This window comes from Tursiops truncatus, chromosome 3, assembly GCF_011762595.2.
Source record: "Tursiops truncatus isolate mTurTru1 chromosome 3, mTurTru1.mat.Y, whole genome shotgun sequence".
Classification (NCBI taxonomy): Eukaryota; Metazoa; Chordata; class Mammalia; order Artiodactyla; family Delphinidae; genus Tursiops; species Tursiops truncatus.
Genome location: NC_047036.1, coordinates 108704880 through 108725577, shown reverse-complemented (window position 1 = coordinate 108725577; position 20698 = coordinate 108704880). Strand labels below are relative to the sequence as shown.

Below are 20698 nucleotides of genomic sequence, written 5' to 3'. Positions count from 1 at the left end.
AATATGAGTATAAAGGAATAGCCAGTAGATTTCTCAAAGAAATACACAATTGGTATGGATTTTTAGATTTACTTGATAAAACACTGGAAGACCTTTAGCTTGCCTACATTTAATTAGCAAGGGGATTGAATTGTGAATTTAATTATTTTTATATTTTTTTAAAATGAAAAACCATTTATTTTTAAGGTCTATAGAAGAAAGTTTTAATCTGTCAGAGGAGAGCTGTGGCCCTAACCCAGGGATTGTGAGGAAAAAGAAGATTGCAATTGGGGTAATCTTTTCATTATCCAAAGATGAAGATGAAAGTAACAAATTTAATGAATTCTTTTTTTCACATTTTCCTCTGTTTGAAAGCCACATGAACAAATTAAAGAGTGCAATAGAACAGGTAAGCATAGTTATGTTTATGGTTTATTTATATTTTTTATTTTATTTTTCTTTGAATCTTATTCTCTTGCTTAAGCATTGTGTTTATTCATTTGGCAGAAAAATTAACAGAATCTGTGCAGGTACCCTACAAAGTGATCTGAGAGATGCAAAGTAGACTTCAGCTCCTTTTAAGAAGCCTACTACCTAAAAAAAAGTTGTAAGGTCATTTATCCATTCAATAAATAAGTATTTGAGGGCCTAGAATGTGGCAGGCACTATTCTAGCAACTGAGGATAAGATGTGAAAAAAAGCAACACTCCTGACCTCATGGCATAGAAAATAAACAAATGAATATATAAGATTTTAGATGGTAATAAGTGCTATGGAGAAAAATAAAACAGAGAAAGCTTTTTAAGGAATGCTGGATAGAAGGATTACAAATTTTTATAAGATAGTCAAGAAAGCTCCTGATAAAATGACATATGGTCCAGAGATATGGAGGAAGTCAGCTATAACCATCTGAGAGAAGAATGCTCCAAGAGGGGCAAAGGAGTAAGCCTGATGCTTGAGCATCAGCAAGGAGGAGTAAGGATGCCAAAGTGGCTAAGTTAGAAATAGGACCAGATCATGTAGGAATTTATAGGATACCATGGTATGAGCATTGACATTTACTCTTAAGAAAGATGGGAAACCATTGGAGTGTTTTGAGTAGGGAAATGACATTATTCATGAGAATCACTCTTACTGCTGATGGAGAATAGATTTCAGGGGCAAAGGTGGATGCTTTGGGATCAGTTACAAAGCTGTTGAAGTAATTCAGGTGAGAGATGGTGGATACTTAAAGCACTTTAGTGATGGAATTGGTGACAAGTGGTTGGATTCTGGATATTTTTGAAAATAGAGCTAAGGAGATTAGCTGATGGACCGAATTGGGGTTAAGACAAAGAATAATAGAGGTTGACTTGGGATTTTTCTTTTGAGCAGTAAGAAGGATGGAATTGCCAGTACTAAAATGGGAAGACTACAAATGGAACAGGTTTGGTGGAGGAAGATCAGCAGTTTGTTTGCAGTGCCTCCTGTACATCCAAGTTGTTGTGAGTCTAGAGTTTAGGGGAAAGGTCCAGGCTGGACAGTCACCAGTGTATATATGGTATTTTTAGCCAAGAAACTGATTGAGAGAGAGAAGAGAGGAGAGGAGATCCTAGGCCTGATTTGTAGAGCGTTTCAGTAGTTAAAATTTGAGGAATTGAGAACCAGCAGGGGAGACTGAGGATTGGCCATTCAAATAGGAGGAAAAACAAGAGAGAGTACTTTTAGGGGTGAGCCAGGTGAAGAAAGTAGTTTAAGAAGTTAGGAGTGATCAGTTGTGTCAAATGCTGCTGATAGTGCATGTAATAAATTGATGTAACGTAAGAAAATTGTGAATATATGATAGAACATAAAGATAACTAAAAAAGAAGGAAAATCAAAGTTTTTTAGGAGTTCATAGGGAAGAAAAATGACTTCCTACTGGGAAGATGTTTCATTTGAACTGTATCTTAAAGGATGTGTAGGATTTTTTAAACAAAGTTTTGAAAAATGGATATTGCAGAATAACAAGAAAAATTGATATCCTTGTCGCCCAAGGATAACTCATTAACATTTTGCTGAAAGTCTTACCCAGGCCTTTTCTATGTGTATTGTACTTTTACTTGATTGGGACTGTGCTGTGTTCATGCTGTTTTAATTATGTGCCCATTTTGAAAAATTCATCATTGTTAACATACACATTTCTCATTTTAAATGGTTCTTGAATATATTTTAGTGGCTTTCCTCCATTTAAATAACTCTTTTATTAGGTCATTTCTGCTTTTTCACAGTTATAGCTACATTGCAGTTAACATCTTGGTGAATTTTCCAGATTATATTTTATAAGAGATTCCTATAAGTTGAACTATCAGTGGGTGTAACTAAAGTTCTTAATCCCTGTGACAATATGCAGAAAGGAAAAGATACAAAGAGGAGTAGTGAGTGATATGGCTGGCAGAGCTAATGGTGACCAGATCACAGAGAGTCTAGAATGCTTGCCAGAATTTTTGACTTTGTTAGGCTGTCTTCAAATTGTACTATAGGAACATTATTTTGGCAGTATGTTTAAAAGAGACTAGTAAAAGAGAGTAGAGATGCGAGACCAATTAGAATGTTCTAGAAAGCAGAGGATGCATTTCAGTAACTCATTAGTGTCTGAGGATCATCTGCCTCTAGAGAAGACACTATATTAGTTATTTACATTAAATCTGTTAAAGACAAATAGATTATTAGCAGTACGTTTTTACTGAGCAGATGAGTAAAGTACATTTTCATTTACTTTTTCAGAAGTTCAGCACTGGTGACATTTTCTACAGTTTGCTGCAGTCTCTTTTTGTAGTCTGTTGTTGCCAAAGTCAATACATGGAATATTAAGCTGTGGTTGAACTGACATTTCAGTTACTTGCAGAAGTGTTTAAACTTTGTATAAAACTTGAAATATTCAGGCACTATAGAACTCATTAAACATTACTTTTTAAATGTTTTAATGTTTTGTTCATTCTATACCGAAAGTGCACATTGCAGTACTTAGAGTTGTGTGGATGTTTGTTCAAGTTTAACATCTTATTTCTTAATAAAGCTGAAAGATAAAGCTGAGTGAATACTTTCATATAAATGAATAGGACTTAGTTTAGAATGTTCTGTAGTTGGTAATTAATCATAGAATGTAGTAAACACTGAACCATCCAAATAAGTTATGTTCTAGGGCCAGTTTTCAAACTATCACTTACTTATTTTTTTAATGAAAATCTATGGATGCTGTTTCTGAGCACTGTGGGAATTATTTCAAAGTCTGCGCTACCTTTTGAGATCTATAATGTAAAATTTTTTATTGTTGGTAAAATTAAGGAAGAATACTGCTCGATTCTAGCTAAAGAATATTTCTTTATAAATTGGGAGTCTCTCAGCAGTTAGTGAAAACATAAAGTTAACTGTCACTTTTACCCTATTGAAGCTTTTGGATGAACGTGAATGATTCTGGCCTGAAGTAGTCTAACATTTTCTTAAATATATGTTTAAACATTTTAAAAATAATGTGTAATTACATAAGTAATGCATAATTACGTATTTTTGAAAAAGTTTTAAAAATTTCAAAGTTCTTTCTGATATCCATATTCTAATCCTGATCCCCTTTTTGTCTACCTAAAGCAGGACTTATCAACTTTGGCTAAATATGTTTTTAAGAAAGCAGATATTACTAATAACTTGATACATCTTTCAGTAGCATCTTTATATTTTAGATTTTAAAAAAGGATTTAGTTAACAGAACCATTGTTTATGAAATATTAGTGAAACCCAGGAGCTGTTGTTACTGACTTATCATTTTATGATCTGTTTGGGAGAAAAAAGTTTTATGTAACCCAGAAACTGTCAACATCATCCTCGTTGTGTGTTGACATTCTGTGGTTTGACAGTTAAGTAAGAGGCTTACCATTGGAGGAATTTGAATTTTATTATACTCATTAAATGACCAAAGGTGCAAAAAAAATAAAATAAAAGAAAGCCACTAGAAATATGTGTGCCTTCTTTATGTATATCTAGTTAAGAATGATGGGTAGAATGTTGTGGAAATATGTGACTTTGTCTTTTACTTTTTTTCCCCCCATATTTTGCCCATGATCAGTGTAAGAATTAACTATTTGATTGCTTTCAAGGCTATGAAAATGAGCCGGAGATCAGCTGATGCCAGTCAGAGGAGTTTGGCATATAATCGAATAGTTGATGCCCTAAATGAATTCAGGTACCTATTCTCCAGCTTTTCATAATATAGAATTGTTTCGCAGTGTACACTGGAAAATTTATTTATTTTTTTAACTTATTCTAATAAAATTTAATTCTTTAAATTTCTCTGTCCCATAGTCAAATGAGGGTGTAATTCAGTGGGCCATTGACTCCTTTGTTATTAAATATAAAAGTGCTTCGAATTCAAGCACACGTGGGAGGAGTCAGTGGTATGGTTTCTAGCACTGGACCACTAGACAAGCAGATATGACCAGAAGAGACCCTTGTTTTAGCAGAAATGTGCTTTGTCCTTTGTTGGGCTCCTAGATGTAGGGACTGGTTAAGTGTTATTTAACCAGTGATGGTAATCACATGTTCTTAGATACGTGGAATACAAAGATACACGGATATAGGGAATATGAACTTGATGTTCCATATTACTCTGTTGCTTAATCCTTTCTCTAGCAGTATTTTCTGACACAAAAAAGCTTGGAGCCTGAAGCTCCAGCAAGTGCTGTAACTGCACTCTAATTATGGCAAGGAAACATATTACATATGAACTTATGTTGGGAATCACGCTAAATGACTGATGTGTTTCTGTCTCAAAGAGATTCATTTCAGTTTTACTTCATCCTCTCATCCTCTCAGTCTTTCCTCCTTTAGACTGGAGAAATAGTATAACACTTAGCCCAAGAACTCAGACTTTAGTACCTGACAGACAGACCTGTGGGCTAACCCTGGCTCTGCCTTTGATTTGTTAGCATTTTTGACCCTTAGTTTTCTAATGTAATACCTGTGAATTCAATTTAGTAATAATCTAATAGATTGTTGTAAAGATAGAATGAGATAATGTATGTAAAGTACTTAGCAGAAGACCCAACATTAATGTGACTGCTGTTTTCTGTGACAAATATAACCTACAGCAGTGCTTCTTAAAAGTCATTCACAGCTCACCTTCACAGTATTGCCAAATCTGCATATCATCTATGCCATTTTAATTTGATGTTTCTCTTTAAATTGACCCTATTTTATACCTAAATAAGTGTATTTCAGAATGTGTGCATCATTACCCTAGATGGGGAATCACCCTTCTTTGCTGTAATAAGCAAGCTGTAAAAATGAATGCATAATAATTAAAATTAAAAATATGTATCTGTGTACACATAAGGTTTATTATCACCAGTAGTCCATGTACCTCACTTGTATTCATTGGCTTGTGTTGTATGGTCCCTTATTGGGTTAGGGGTCTTCTGAATTGTTTGCTTAAATATGAACTGTTACATTTTGAAGTGAAAGCCTATTTTAGCCTGTGATATTGCAGGATTGCTATTGTGAAACTGTAGGCATGTCATGTAATATACTTTTTTTTTTTAAATGGAAATGACTAAGGAGTTGTGTATTTAGTAAATTTGACAATAAGAGAGAACTCATGTTTATTTTCAACTTTGATCCTTTTTTATTCTTCATTTTTCTCTTTTTGTGTTAAACCACAGTGAAAGTAAATCTGGTTTTTTAAACCTCTCTCAAAAGGAGAGATTTCATTGCCTCAGCCATATTCTAGAATCTTTGAATTTATGATAAAATAACTTAGTTTCCTAAATAAAAGGTATGTTTTATAGAAGTGTTCTGTATGATTTTTGAGATAGAATTATAGGTAAGCATTAAATAGCAATTGTATGGTAAAAATAACCTAAATTAATATGGAATATTTAATCATGTTTTTAATTTATTTCAATTGAAAATGTTTACTTGGCAATTCCCTGATGGTCAAGTGGTTAGGACTCTAAGCTTTCATTGCTGAGGGTGCGGGTTCGATCCCTGGTTGGGGAACTAAGATCCTGTAAGTCGCACGACGTGGCCAAAAAGTTTTGTAAAAAATTTAAAAAAAAGAAAAAGTTTGCTTTATGACTGTTGCATAATATTCATTGGCTGGATTCAGTTATTGAGGAGGAGAAGATTTTCTAGTCATCTGTTATTCACCATAATTTTTAGGATAAAAGACGTTAAACGTGAGTTTTTAAATCTTTCTTGTGCAGTAAACACAGTGGTTAGAGGAAATGTACAGAAAAACACATTAGAGAATTAAATTTCAGGCTTTATTATTTCTTTTTTTGTCTTGCAAGTAATTTGTACTGGTGAAAATTATGTTAGAGCTAATATTTTCTGCCATATATTTTTGTTAACATATTCATTTTAGGCCTTTCATAAGTTATCAAATGAAGCATGCTAACAAACAATACAGTATTTAAAAAAATCTTTTTATTGTGGTAAAAGTAAAACAACATTAAATTTAACATTTAACCATTTTTAAGTGTACAGCTCAGCAATGTTAAATACATTCACATTGTGCAACAAATCTCTATAACTTTTTCATCTTACAGCGTTAAAACTATAAACACTCAATACTAGTTTAGTAATATAGTATTTTTAATCCGTCTGTTTCTTTAGTTCATTGGCATCTTCACTCTATATATGAATTATGTGTGAAGTTATTCATAATTTCATTTGTTCATACCTTAAGAATTCAGGTTATTACATTTCTGGTGCCATTCATGATTAAATCAAGTTTTATATACATAAATGTTTCTTATAGATGAAGTATAGAGGAAATGAAGTACATTCCCTCAATATTTCTAGATGGAATTTCAAACAAATTTAATGAGCTGACTTTGCTTGGCTGTCTGTATTATCTTCATAACTTCTCAATTCATGTAGACCTCTTTGTATGTTTCTAAAAGCTTTCATGTGAAAGCTCAAAATTTGATCGTTTTATGAACATACGATTATATAAATAATTTTATGTCAGGATGTTTGCTTAAAATGAGAATTTCTTTGAGGTGTTTTGTTTTTTGGCCGCACCCTGCGCATGTGGGATCTTAGTTCCCCGACCAGGAATCAAACCCACGCCCCCTGCATTGGAAGCATGGAGTCTTAACCACTGGACCACCAGGGACGTCCCAAGGTGTATTTTTTTGTTTTGTTTTGTTTTTTTGTTTTTTTTTGCGGTACGCGGGCCTCTCCCTGTTGCGGCCTCTCCTGTTGTGGAGCACAGGCTCTGGACGTGCAGGCTCAGCGGCCATGGCTCACGGGCCCAGCCGCCCCGCGGCATGTGGGATCTTCCCGGACCGGGGCATGAACCCGTGTCCCCTGCAATGGCAGGTGGACTCTCAACTACCATGCCACCAGGGAAGACCCTCCAAGGTGTATTTTTAAAAATTAATTTAAAGATACTTTTTGTATGATTCAAGAGGTAAATTATACTGAGTTGCTTAAAGCAAATGTTAATGATTTAGGCTGCATTGGATAAATTTTCTATCAATAGATTTGATATTTCAGTAAGTGTTCTACAGTTAAAGAAAAAGAGGGACACATTAGGCTCAACATAAATGCTTTTCTATTTTATCTATGTTGAATAAAGTTACTGAGACCAGGTTAACAGGTAGTTGAGAGAACTCCAGCCAGCACACATTTTACTTGGCCTCCTTGTTTTTTACAAACATTTGAACCTTTAGGCGTTTAAGCCAGACAAGCTCTCTCTAGTTTGCCATAAGCTCTATCTCTGCCAGTTGTATTAACCCATATATCGTATAATTTTGTAGCGTCCTGGCCACTGAGCATTATTAAAATTTAAACGTCTGTTTTAGGGGTTGGTGATATATATCCACTAATCTAGACCCAATTCTCTTTTAGTCTGTAAATTCAGTCTGATTCTCTTCCATTTTCTGAAACTATCCATGTTTGTATCTTTGGAGCAAGCCCAATACAGGCTGAATAATGAACCCTCTTCTGGAGTGTTGGGAATGGGAATGAAAAACAACAAAACAAACCATGAACAAAATGGTAGATTTGGAGACGTGGCTATCTGTTATATCCTCTATTTCTTGGCCACTCTGTATTATTAATTAAGAGTGTAAATAGCTTAATTTCACATATATATGTGTATGTACATATGTAGATATATATGTGTATATACACATGTAATTAATAGACTTAATTCTAACAGTGTCAGAGTTACAGAATAATTGAGCTAACAGTTCAGAAAGTTTTTGCATATAGCTCTCTCCCCACTACCCATAGTTTCACTGATTATTACCATATTTCATTAGTGTGGTATATTTGTTACAATTAATGAACCAATATTGATACATTATTATTAACTAAAATCCGTAGTCTGCATTGAGTTCCATTCTTTGTATTGTACAGTTGGATGCGTTTTGAAAAATGCATAATGTCATGTTTCACTATTACAGTATCAGACAGAGTAGTTTCACCACTCTGAAAGTCGCCTATGCTTCACCTATCTTTTCTTTCTCCCTTCCCACCAAACCCATTGGCTACTGATCTCTGTCTATAATTTTGCCTGTTTCAGAATGTCATATTCTGGAAATCATATATAGTATGTAGCCCTTTTAGACTGGTTCTTTGACTTAGCTATATGCAGTTAAGATTCTTCTATGTCTTTTTTGTCGCTTATGGCTCATTTATATAAAAAAATTCACTGTGTAATATCCCACTGTGTGGATGTACCGCAGTTTCTCCATTCACCTCAATTGAAGGACATCTTCTTGATTGCTAGTTTTTGGTGATCTTCTTGATTGCTAGTTTTTGGTGATTATAAATAATGTTTCTCTAAACATTCATGTGCGGGGTTTTGTATAGACTTAAGTTTTCCGTTCAACTGAGTCAGTACCTAGGAGCATAATTGCTAGATGTTCACAGAAGACTGTGTTTGGATTTGTAAGAAACTGCCAACTGTCTTCTAAAGTGACTGTATCATTTTGCATTCCCACTAGCAGTTAATTAGAGTTACTGTTGTTCCATATCCTTGTCAGCATTTGATATGTCAGGTTTTGTTTTTTTTTTTAACCGTACTAATAGATGTGTATTTCATTGTTTTAATTTGCAGTTTCCTAATGACATATGAGGTTGAGCATCTTTTCAAATACTTATTTGCAATCTATATATCTTTTTGGGTGAGATATCTGTTCAATCTTTCGTCCATTTTTAACTTGGTTTGTTGCTTTTATTATTGTTCAGTTTTTAGGTTTTTGTGTGTATTTTGGATATCAATCCTTTATCAGATACGTGTTTTGCAAATACTTTCTCCTAGTCTGTGGCTTGTCTTTTAATTCTTGTAATATTTTCACAGAGCAGAGTTTTAAATTTTAATGAAGTCCAACTTAACAATTTCTTTTTTTCCCTGAATAGTGCCTTTGGTGTTTTATCTAAAAATTCATTACCAAACACAAGATCATTAAGATTTTTCACATGTTATACTCTAGAAGTTTTATGATTTTGCATTTACATTTAGGCATATTATCCATTTTGATTTTTTTTTTTTGGTGAAAGCTGTAAAGTCTTTCTCTAGGTGCATATTTTTGCATATGAGTGTCCACTTGTTCCAGCATCATTTGTTGAAAAGACTATCTTTGCTCCATGTATTGCTTTTGCTTCTTTATCAAATATCAATTGAGTATATTTCTGGGGCTCTATTTTTGAGCTCTCTGTTTTGTTTCATTGATCTATTTGTCTATTCTTTCAGCAGTACCACACTGTCTTGATTACTGTATCTTTATAATAATTCTTTTTTAATATAAATTTATTTATTTTTGTCTATGCTGGGTGTTCATTGCTGTGTGTGGGCTTTCTCTAGTTGTGGAGAGCGGGGGCTACTCTTTGTTGCAGTGCACGGGCTTCTCATTGCAGTGGCTTCTCTTGTTGCGGAGCACAGGCTCTAGGTGCGTGGACTTCAGTAGTTGTGGCACATGGGCTCAGCAGTTGTGGCTTGTGGGCTCTAGAGTGCAGGCTCGGTAGCTGTGGCACATGGGCTTAGTTGTTCCACGGCATGTGGGATCTTCCTGGATCAGGACTCAAACCTGTGTCCCCTTCATTGGCAGGCGGATTCTTAACCACTGCACCACCAGGGAAGCCCCCATCTTTATAATAATTCTTCAAGTCAGATAATATGAGTCCTCCAAGTTTGTTCTTTTCCTTCAGTGTTGTGTTGACTATTCTGGATCATTTGCCTCTCCAAACTTTAAAATCAGTTTGTTGATATCCACAAAATAACTTACGGGATTTTGATTGAGATTGCATTGAATCTGTAGATTAAACTGGGAAAAATTGACATGTTAGCAATAGCAAGACTTCCTGTCCATGAACATGGAATAGCTTGCTGTTTATTTATATCTTCTTTGATTTCTTTAATCAGAGTTTTGTAATTTTCCTCCTATAGATCTTGTACATTTTTAAAAGATTTATACCTAAATATTTCAGATATTTCTTTTTTTTTGGTTAATATTAATGATACTGTGTTTATAATTTCAAATTTGAACTGTTCATTGATGGTATATAAGAACGCAATTGACTTTTATATATTAACCTTATATCCTGCAACCTTCTATAACTGCCTCTTTATTCCAGGAGTTTTTTGGTCACTTCTTTCAGATTTTCTGAATAAAGCAGTCATAAGCAATCATGGCATTTATGTCTTCCTTCCTAATCTGTATACCTTTTATTTCTTTTTCCTGCCTTGTTGCATTAGCAAGGGCTTCTAGTACGATGTAGGAAAGCAATGGTGAGAAGGTTCATCCTTGCCTTTTACCAGATCTGAGTGAGAAAGCTTCAAGTTTCTCACCATTAAGTATGAAGTTATGTTTCTTATAGATACATTTTATCAAGTTAAAGAAGTTCCCTCTTTATTCCTGGTTTGCTGAGAGTTATTGATTATTGATTCAATTTTTAAAATAGATATAGGACTATTCAGGTTATCTGTTTCTTCTTGTGTGAGTTTTGGTAGTTTGTGTCTTTCAGGGAATTGGTCTGGTTCATCTAAGTCATCAAATTTGCAAGCACAGAGTTGTTCATATTACTTCTTAATTATCCTTTTAATGTCCATAGATCATTAGTGATGGATCCCTCTTTTATTTCTAATATTAGTAATTTTTGTCATTTCTCTTTTTTGCTTGGTTATCTTGGATAGAAATTTATCAATTTTCAAAGAATCTTTGATCTTTTCAAAGAACCAGATTTTGTTTTGTTTATCCATTGATTTTTGTCTTTAATTTCAATGATTTTTTAATCTAATTTTTATTTCTTTTCTCCTACTTGCTTTAGTTTTGTGTTACTTATCTTTCTCTAGTTTCCTAAAGTTAAAGCTTAGATTATTGCTTTCAGATCTTTCTTTTTCCCTAATCTGTGCATTCAGTGCTATGAATTTCCCTCTAAGCACTACTTTTGCTGGATCCCACAAATTTTGTTAAGTTGAATGAAAATTTAATTCAAATTATTTTAAAATTTCTCTTGAGATTTCTTCTTTGACCCTTATGCACAAATGTATTGTTAAAATCTCCAAGTATTTGGGGCTTTCCCATGTATCTTCTTTTTCTTTTTTATTTATATTGGAGTAAAACAATGTTGTGTTAGTTTCAGGTGAACAGCAAAGTGATTCAGTTATACATATACATGTATCTGTTCTTTTTCAGGTTCTTCTTCCATTTAGGCTATTACAGAGTATTGAGCAGAGTTCCCTGTGCTATAGAATAGGTCCTTGTTGGTTATCTGTTTTAAATATAGCACTGTGTACATGTCAATCCCAAACTTTCACTCTGTCCTTCCCCCACACCCTTACCCCGTGCTAACCAGTTCATTCTCTAAGTCTGTGAGTCTGTTTCTGTTTTGTAAATAAGTTTTGTTATCTCATGTATGTGTGTGTATATATATATATATATATATATTTTTTTTTTTTTTTTTTTTTTAGATTCCGCATATAAGCAATACCATATGCTACTTGTCTTTCTCTGTCTGACTTACTTCACTTAGTATGATAATCTCCAGGTCCATCCATGTTGATGCAAATGGCATTATTTCATTCTTTTTTATGACTGAGTAATATTCCACTGTGTATATATACCTCATCTTCTTTATCCATTCCTCTGTCGATGGACATTTAAGTTGTTTCCATGTCTTAACTATTGTAAATAGTACTGTGATGGACATTGGGATGAATGTAACCTTTCGAACCATGTTTTTTTCCAGATATATGTCCAGGAGTGGGGTTGTTGGATCATATGATAACTCTGTTTTTAGTTTCTTAAGGAACCTCCATAGCTGCACCAATTTACATTTGCACCAACACTGTAGGAGGGTTCCCTTTTCTCCACACCCTCTCCAGCATTTATTGTTTGTAGGCTTTTTGATGATGGCCATTCTGACTGGTGTGAGATTATACCTCATTGTAGTTTTGATTTGCATTTCTCTAATAATTAGCGATGTTGAGCATCTTTTCATGTGCCTCTTGGCCATCCGTATGTCTTCTTCAAGCCTTCTGCCCATTTTTTTACTGGGTTGTTTGTTTTTTTGTGATATTGAGCTGCATGATCTGTTTGTAAATTTTGGAGGTTAATCCCTTGTCAGTCACATCATTTGCAAATATTTTCTCCCATTCTGTGGGTTGTCTTTGTGTTTTGTTTATGGCTTCCTTTGCTGTGCAAAAGTTTTTGAGTTTGATTAGGTCCCATTTGTTTATTTTTGTTTTTATTTCTCTTACTAGGGACAGATTGTAAAAGTTATTGCTGTGATTTATGTCAAAGAGTGTTCTGCCTATATTTTCCTCTAAGAGTTCTATAGTGTCTGGTCTTACATCCATTTTGAGTTTATTTTTGTGTATAGTGTTAAATAATGTTCTAATTTCATCCTTTTATACGTAGCTGTCCAGTTTTCCTGGCACCATTTATTGAAGAGACTGTCTTTTCTCCATTGTACAGTTTTGCCTCCTTTGTCATAGATTAATTGACTATAGGTGCATGGGTTTATTTCTGGGCTTTCTATTCTGTTCCATTGATCTATATTTCTGTTTTTGTGCCAGTACCATACTGTTTTGATTACTGTAGCTTTGTAGTATTGTCTGAAGTCAGGGAGCCTGATTCCTGCAGCTCTGTTTCTCTTTCTCAAATTTTCTTTGGCCTATTCAGCATCTTTCATGTCTTCATACAGATTTTAAGATCTTTTGTTTTAGTCATGTGAAAAATGTCACTGGTAATTTGATAGGGATTACATTGAATCTGTAGATTGCCTTGGATAGTATAGTCATTTTGAAAATATTGATTCTTCCAATCCAAGAACATGGTATACCTTTCCATCTGTTTGTGTCATCTTTGATTTCTTTCGTCAGTGTCATAGTTTTCACAGTACAGGTCTTTTGTCTTCTCTGGTAGGTTTACTCCTAGGTATTTTATTCTTTTTGATGCAATGGTAAATGGGATTGTTTCCTTAATTTCTCTTTCTGATCTTCGTTGTTAGTGTATAGGAATGCAAAAGATTTCTGTGCATTAATTTTGTATCCTGCAGCTTTGCTAAATTCATTGATGAGCTCTGGTAGTTTTCTGGTAGCATCTTTAAGATTTTCTATGTGTAATATCACGCCATCTGCAGACAGTGACAGTTTTACTTCTTTTCTAGTTTGGATTCCGTTTATTTCTTTTTCTTCTCTGATTGCCATGGCTAGGACTTCCAAAACTGTGTTGAATAAAAGTGGCAACAGTTAGCATCCTTGTCTTGTTCCTGATCTTAGAGGAAATGCTTTCAGCTTTTCACCGTTGAGTACGATGTTAGCTGTAGGTTTGTCATATATGGCCTTTATTATGTTGAGGTATGGTCCATCTGTGCCCACTTTCTGGAGAGTTTTTATCATAAATCGGTGTTGAGTTTTGTCAAAAGCTTTTTCTGAATCTATTGAGATGATTATATTGTTTTTATTCTTCAATTTGTTGATGTGGTATATCACACTGATTGATTTGTGGAGATTGAAAAACTCTTGCATACTTGGGATAAATCCCACTTGATCATAGTGTATGATCCTTTTAATGTGTTCTTGTATTTGGTTTGCTAGTATTTTGTTGAGGATTTTTCCATCTATGTTCATTAGTGATATTGGCCTGTAATCTTTTTTGGTGTTACCTTTTTCTGGTTTATGGCATCAGGGTGATGGTGGCCTCATGGAATGAGTTTGGGAGTGTTCCTTCCTCTGAGATTTTTTTTTTTTTTTTTTTTTTTTTGCGGTACACGGGCCTCTCACTGCCACGGCCTCTCCCGTTGCAGAGCACAGGCTCCGGACGCGCAGGCCCAGCGGCCACGGCCCACGGGCCCACCCGCTCCGCGATACGTGGGATCCTCCCGAACCGGGGCACGAACCCGCGTCCCCTGCATCGGCAGGCAGACTCTCAACAACTGCGCCACCAGGGAAGCCCCCTCTGAGATTTTTTGGAGTTTCATAAAGATAGGTGTTACCTCTTCTCTAAATGTTTGATAGAATTTGCCTGTGAAACCATCTGGTCCTGTATTGTATATTTGAAAGTTGTTAAAATTGTAGATCTTAAAAGTTTTCATCACAAGAAAAATTTTTTTTTGTTACTCCGTGAAGTGCTGAATGTAAAAACTAAACTTACTGTGGTAATCATTTCACAAAGTATACATATATCAAGTCATTGTGTTGTACATCTTAAAGTAATACCATATCAATGTCAATTATATCTCAGTAAAGCTGAAAAAAACTCACCTATATGTTAGTGATTTTCGTCCTGCTGGATATGTCATTTTCTGCTAGAGAATGCTGAATTTTCTAAGTATAATAGTGTATTTGCCTGTCAGTATTTTTTTCTCCCAGTTTTATTGAGATATAATTGGCATAAAGCACACTGTATAAGTTTACAGCGTAATTATTTGACTTATATACATCATGAAATGAGGAAGTAAACAGTAAGTTTAGTGAACAACATCTTCTGTAGATAACAAAATTAAAGAAATTAAAAATATATTTTTCTTGCGATGAGAACTTAGGATTTACTCTCTTAACCGCTTTAATATATAACATACAGCAGTATTAATTATATTTGTCTTGTATGTTACATCTTCAGTATTTATTTATCTTGTAACTGGAAGTTTGTAGTACCTTTTTTTTTTTTTTTTTTTTTTTGCTGTACGCGGGCCTCTCACTATTGTGGCCTCTCCCGTTGGGGAGCACAGGCTCCGGACGCACAGGCTTAGCGGCCATGGCTCACAGGCCCAGCCGCTCCGCGGCATGTGGGATCTTCCCGGACCAGGGCACAAACCCGTGTCCCCTGCATCGGCAGGCAGACTCTCAACCATTGCACCACCAGGGAAGCCCTGTAGTACCTTTTGACTGCTTTCATTCAAGTCCCTCTCCTCCCCAACACCTTACGTTATGTCATTGCTCTCTTCTTAAGTGCATACGTGTTAAGGTTTGTTATCTTCAATTATTGCCAGGATGGATGTCAAGGAGCTCACCCCTTTGTTTTGTTCTAGGAGCTTTATGGTTTCAGGTCTTGTGTTCAAGTCTTTAATCCATTTTGAGTTGATTTTTGTTTGTGGTGTAAGATAAGGGTCCAGTCATTTTTTACATGTGGTTGTCCAGTTTTCCTAGAACCATTTATTGAAGAGGCTATCCTATCTATATTGTATGTTCTTGGCTCCTGTGTCATAAATTAATTGACCATATGTATGCCTGCATTTATTTCTCTGCTCTCTATTCTGTTCCATTGATTTATATGTCTGTTTTATTCCAGTACCATACTGTTTTGATTATTATAGCTTTGTAATATAGTTTGAAATCAGGATGCATGTTGCCTCTTCTTTCTCAAGATTGCTGTGACCATTCAGAGTTTTATGTGGTTCCATACAAGTTTTAGGATTGTTTGTTCTATTTTTGTGAAAAATGCCATTGGAATTTTGTTAGGGATTGCATTAAATCTGTAGATTGCTTTGGATAGTACGAATGTGGTTTTTTTAAAAAGATATGGAATGCTTCACAAATTCACGTGTCATGCTTGAGCAGGGGCCATGCTAATCTTCTCTGTATCATTCTAATTTTATTATATGTGCTGCTGAAGTGAGCATGAACATGGTTTAATTCAAGTTGTTCAGTTGACTTTGGACTGGAATTATTATAAATATATGTTTTGAACAATCCTTTTTGCTTATTTGCCTAAAAGAGTCCTGCACCATTATTTCGAGTTTCACATTTCGCAGTATTACAAGGCACTGAGTCTTTACCCTTGCACTTTGAGCTGTGTCGTACATTATTGGATTAGTTTCTTTTCTGCGGTCACAAGCTTTGTGGCAAAAGGCCAAGAGTCTGTATTTGAGCTCTGAGGAAACACTGTTATCATAGATCCAGCTGAGGTTACCAGGATAGTAAACATTGTCATGAGACTCGTTCCTGGTAGAATACTGATCGTGCTGTTAGACATACCCAGCATTTGTATTTATGAATTTTTTGAGTTAAATACCTATGAGGTAATTGCTATGATATAAGGTAGTATGAATGGCCTAGCCTTAAAATTTTAATATTGCCTGGAATTTACAACATGTATGAGTTATAAAATCATTGTAGGGAATTCCCTGGTGGTCCAGTGGTTAGGAGTCTGTGCTCTCACTGACAAGGGCCCAGGTTGGATCCCTGGTCAGGGTAAAAAGATCCCACATGCTGCACCGCACAGCCAAAAAAAAGAGAAAAAAACAACATTGTAAAAGTATATTCTGATTGTATACCTTCCTTTTTTGTATTAGTTTATTTTACTTCAGTCACTGTGCAAATCTGAGAGACTATATAAATTAGTTAGGCATCCTTGCAATATTTTAAAAGTACTTTATAAACTTCTATAGTTTTTATTTAAGAAGTCTATTTGTAGAAGTACTTTAATATGTACAGTTGGTCCTCACTTTTTACGGATTCTGTATATGTGAATTCACCTGCTTGTTAAAATTTATTTATAAACCTAAAATATACTTACAGTGATTTTATGATCGTTTGTGGACATATGCAGAGAAGTGAAAATTGAGTGCCCTGACACACATTTGCAGATGAGGTCAAACAAGACAGTGCTCTGCCTTTTTGTTTCAGCTCTCATTCTGTACACAAGTGTCCTTGTCATGATCTATGTACTGCCACTTTTTTTTAAGTGTTTTTTGCTTTTTGTTAGTTTTTTTTTTTTTTTTTTTTTTGCGGTACATGGGCCTCTCACTGTTGTGGCCTCTCCCGTTGCGGAGCACGGGCTCCGGACACGCAGGCTCAGCGGCCATGGCTCACGGGCCCGGCTGCTCTGTGGCATATGGGATCTTCCCGGACCAGGGCACGAACCCCTGTCCCCTGCATTGGCAGGTGGACTCTCAACCACTGCACCACCAGGGAAGCCCCTTGTTAGTGGTTTTGCAATGAAAATTGGCCCTTGAAGACATTTTTCCAATGAAGACATACAGATGGACAAGGGCACATGAAAAGATGCTTAACATCCCTAATTATTAGAGAAATGCAAATCGAAAGGGCATGGAGGTACTACCTCACACTGGTCAGAATGGCCATCATTAAAAAGTCTACAAATAACAAATGCTGGAGAGGATGTGGAGAAAAGGGAACCCTCCTACACTGTTGGTGGAATGTAAATTGGTGCACCCACTATGGAAAACAGTATGAAGTTTCTTTGAAAAAGTCAAAACAGAATTGCCATATGATCCAGGAATCCCAATCCTGGGCACATATCCAGAGAAAACTCTAATTTTGAAAAGATACATGTACCCCAATGTTCATAGCTGCACTATTCACAATAGCCAAGACGTGGAAACACCTAAATGTCCATTGACAGATGAATGGATAAAGAAGATGTGGTACATATATATACAATGGAATACTACTCAGCCATAAAAAAGAATGAAATAATGTCATTTGCAGCAACATGGATGCAATATAGATTATCATACTGAGTGAAGTAAGTCAGAAAGAGAAAGACAAATACCATGCGATAATCACTTATATGTGGAGTCTGAAATATGACACAAATGAATTTATTTACAAAACAGAAACACACAGACATAGAAAACAAACTTACGGTTACCAAAGGGGAAAGGGGGAGGGGAGGGATAAAATTCGGAGTTTGGGATTAGTAGATACACACTACTATATAAAAAAATAGGTAAACAACAAGGTCCTACTGTTACATCCCAGGAAACTGTATTCAATATTGTGTGCCAGAATGGAAAAGAATATATATATATATATATATATATATATATATATATATATAAAATGGAACCACTTTGCTGTATACTAGAAACTAACACAACATTGTAAATCAAGTATACTTCAATTAAAAAAAATTGTGCACAAGCATAGTGTTGAAATTCTGTCTAATATTTCTAAGTACAAGAAGGTTGTGATGTGCCTTATAGAGAAAAATACGTGTTAGGTGAGCTTTGTTAAGGCATGAGTCATAGTGCTGTTGGATGTGAATTCATTATTAACAAATTAACAGAATATTAAAGTGTCTTTAAACAAAAACTCACATAAAACAAGATTATGTATTGATGGATTGACAAAAATGTTGTGATCAGAGACTCACAGGAAGGTAACTCTGTATTTCTCTCAGGAACAGTGATTCACAGTTCACTAATTCAGTGTTTGTGTTGACTTTATAGAACATTACTGCAAATAATGAGAAGCTGTCATACTTAATTTTTAAATTAAGTGTTTATTTATATCTAGCAGTTAGGTAATTTTTAAACTATGTGATTATTTGAAACCAGATGATTAATGAATTTCGGGTAGTTGAGAAGAGGAAGGACGTGTAGACGCAAATCCTGAAACCTAGAGAAGTTAAAAGTATGTTTAGTTAGCATTGGTGCCTGGCAGAGGTGAAGTACTTGGATTTTTACTTAGACTTCATGCGTATCAGTGAAAGCTAAATCATGTCAACAGTTTCCTGGCAACTGAAGGAGTCTTCCATTCTGTAGGGACGGACCAAGAAAAATAAAGGGTCAGATGACTGAAAATACTTGCCCTTCTTACCATTCATGGGTAGGGAATAACCATTAAAGGGGGAAGAGAGCAAGCATCATTATTTCTACATTGTTAATGACAGCGCAGAGTTGTGTCTAGTGAGAAGCACTATTGCGTAATTAATTTTTTTGCCTTCTTTGCACTTGATACACTCCAAGGTCATGGTACTTTTTTTTTTTTTGCGGTATGCGGGCCCCTCACTGCTGTGGCCTCTCCCACTGCAGAGCACAGGCTCCGGACGTGCAGGCCCAGCGGCCACGGCCCATGGGCCCAGCTGCTCCGCGGCATGTGGGATCCTCGTGGACTGGGGCACGAACCCGTGTCCCCTGCATCGGCAGGCGGACTCTCAACCACTGTGCCACCAGGGAAGCCCCATGGTACATATTTTTAAACAGCAAAACACTATAAAGCTAATGTCCTCAGTGACCCACTATGCTAATGTTAGTGATATAACTGGCCCATGACACATAGACTTGTAGTAGACAATATTATGCTGAAGAAACTCATGGAAAATGAATTGATCAGCTTGTTCATTCATTTAATCAAAAAGTTTATTTTATTCAAAAGTACATTCACGTGGTTAAGAAGCAAAAAAATATATATACTGACAGTTCTAATAATGAAAAATAAATGAGCCCTGTCCTACCTCTCCCATCCCCATTCTTACTGCTGAAGAACATTCTCTTTTAACTCTTAAATATTCCTGTTGTTGTTTACCTCCATATTATTAAATAGTATACCTAGTGTAGCTGTTTCTTGATTTATCAGTTGTAGAGCATATTTATCTCCTGCTGTAAATTCATACCTGATCCTTGGTCCTTTTAGCCTTTCAGTATAGTTTTAGCACTATCATGTCTTTCAACTTTGGTAAATTATCTGTATTCTCTGATAATTTATTTTCCTCTATTTTCTCTTCAATATATTTTATTAGAAACTGACACTCCTGGATTGATCTTCTATGTCTCTTTTCTTTCATGTTTTTCTTCTCTTTTTCTGACTTTATTATTTTCTATTTCCTCTGGAGTCATTTTGTGTGTGTGTGTTTCTATCTTTCTGTTTGTGCCCCTCTTTCCTTGGAGGCTTTCTCTATATATCAATATTTTGGTTGCCCATTAAGAGTGAGAGTGAGGCACCAAAATACAGATTGGGAGTGCAGATTGGAGAACCTCACTTTAGAGCAGTGTTGCTCAACTTTTTTTCATTTTCACAGCCTGAAGGAGCATATTTAAACATTTTTCCCCATACTTGCTGCCTCTGCCATGGAATTTTAATATCACAAGATTTACTGTATATCTGTTTGTGTATTGTGAAAGATTCAAATATCAGGGAGGGTTTGGGCATGTCATTTCTCTGGGATGGTCAATTGCTACATCTGCTCTCCTATCTTTAGTTATTCTGTGGGAAAATGGGGTGGAGGGTAGGGGGGTCACCAACCATTTATGGCCCTTGAATTAGTCTCTTAGTTTATAGTCCTATATAGCTGCTGCCCTCCTTTTTAGCAGGCACTTTTGAGTCCTTAGACTCTTCTTGCTTCAGTGGGGTAAATTAGCTCCTCTTTGTACATCCCCCCGCCACCATGAGCACCATAACCCATTATCTTCCTCTACCCTAGTACTTCAGTTAACATTCTTCTCTGTGTTTTGTCTTCTAGAATTGTATTAAATCTGTAATTTTAATTTTCACTAAAGTTCC

General features: G+C 35.4%; 1 protein-coding gene and 1 non-coding gene across 5 annotated transcripts in view; one reads left to right on the top strand and one right to left on the bottom strand.

Moving 5' to 3' along the window:
- The window catches only part of FNIP1 (folliculin interacting protein 1), a 132887-nt gene that overhangs the window by 83164 nt on the left and 29025 nt on the right, over positions 1–20698 (top strand). For all 4 annotated transcript variants that reach the window (XM_073802476.1, XM_019924372.3, XM_019924374.3 and 1 more), the window contains 2 exons: positions 187–388; positions 4092–4177. In XM_073802476.1, the coding sequence (XP_073658577.1) occupies positions 187–388; positions 4092–4177 (288 nt within the window). The remainder of the gene's footprint in view (positions 1–186; positions 389–4091; positions 4178–20698) is intronic.
- Positions 15965–16071, bottom strand: LOC117311957 (U6 spliceosomal RNA). The gene has a single exon (XR_004526147.1). It is a non-coding gene; the product is annotated as a U6 spliceosomal RNA (small nuclear RNA).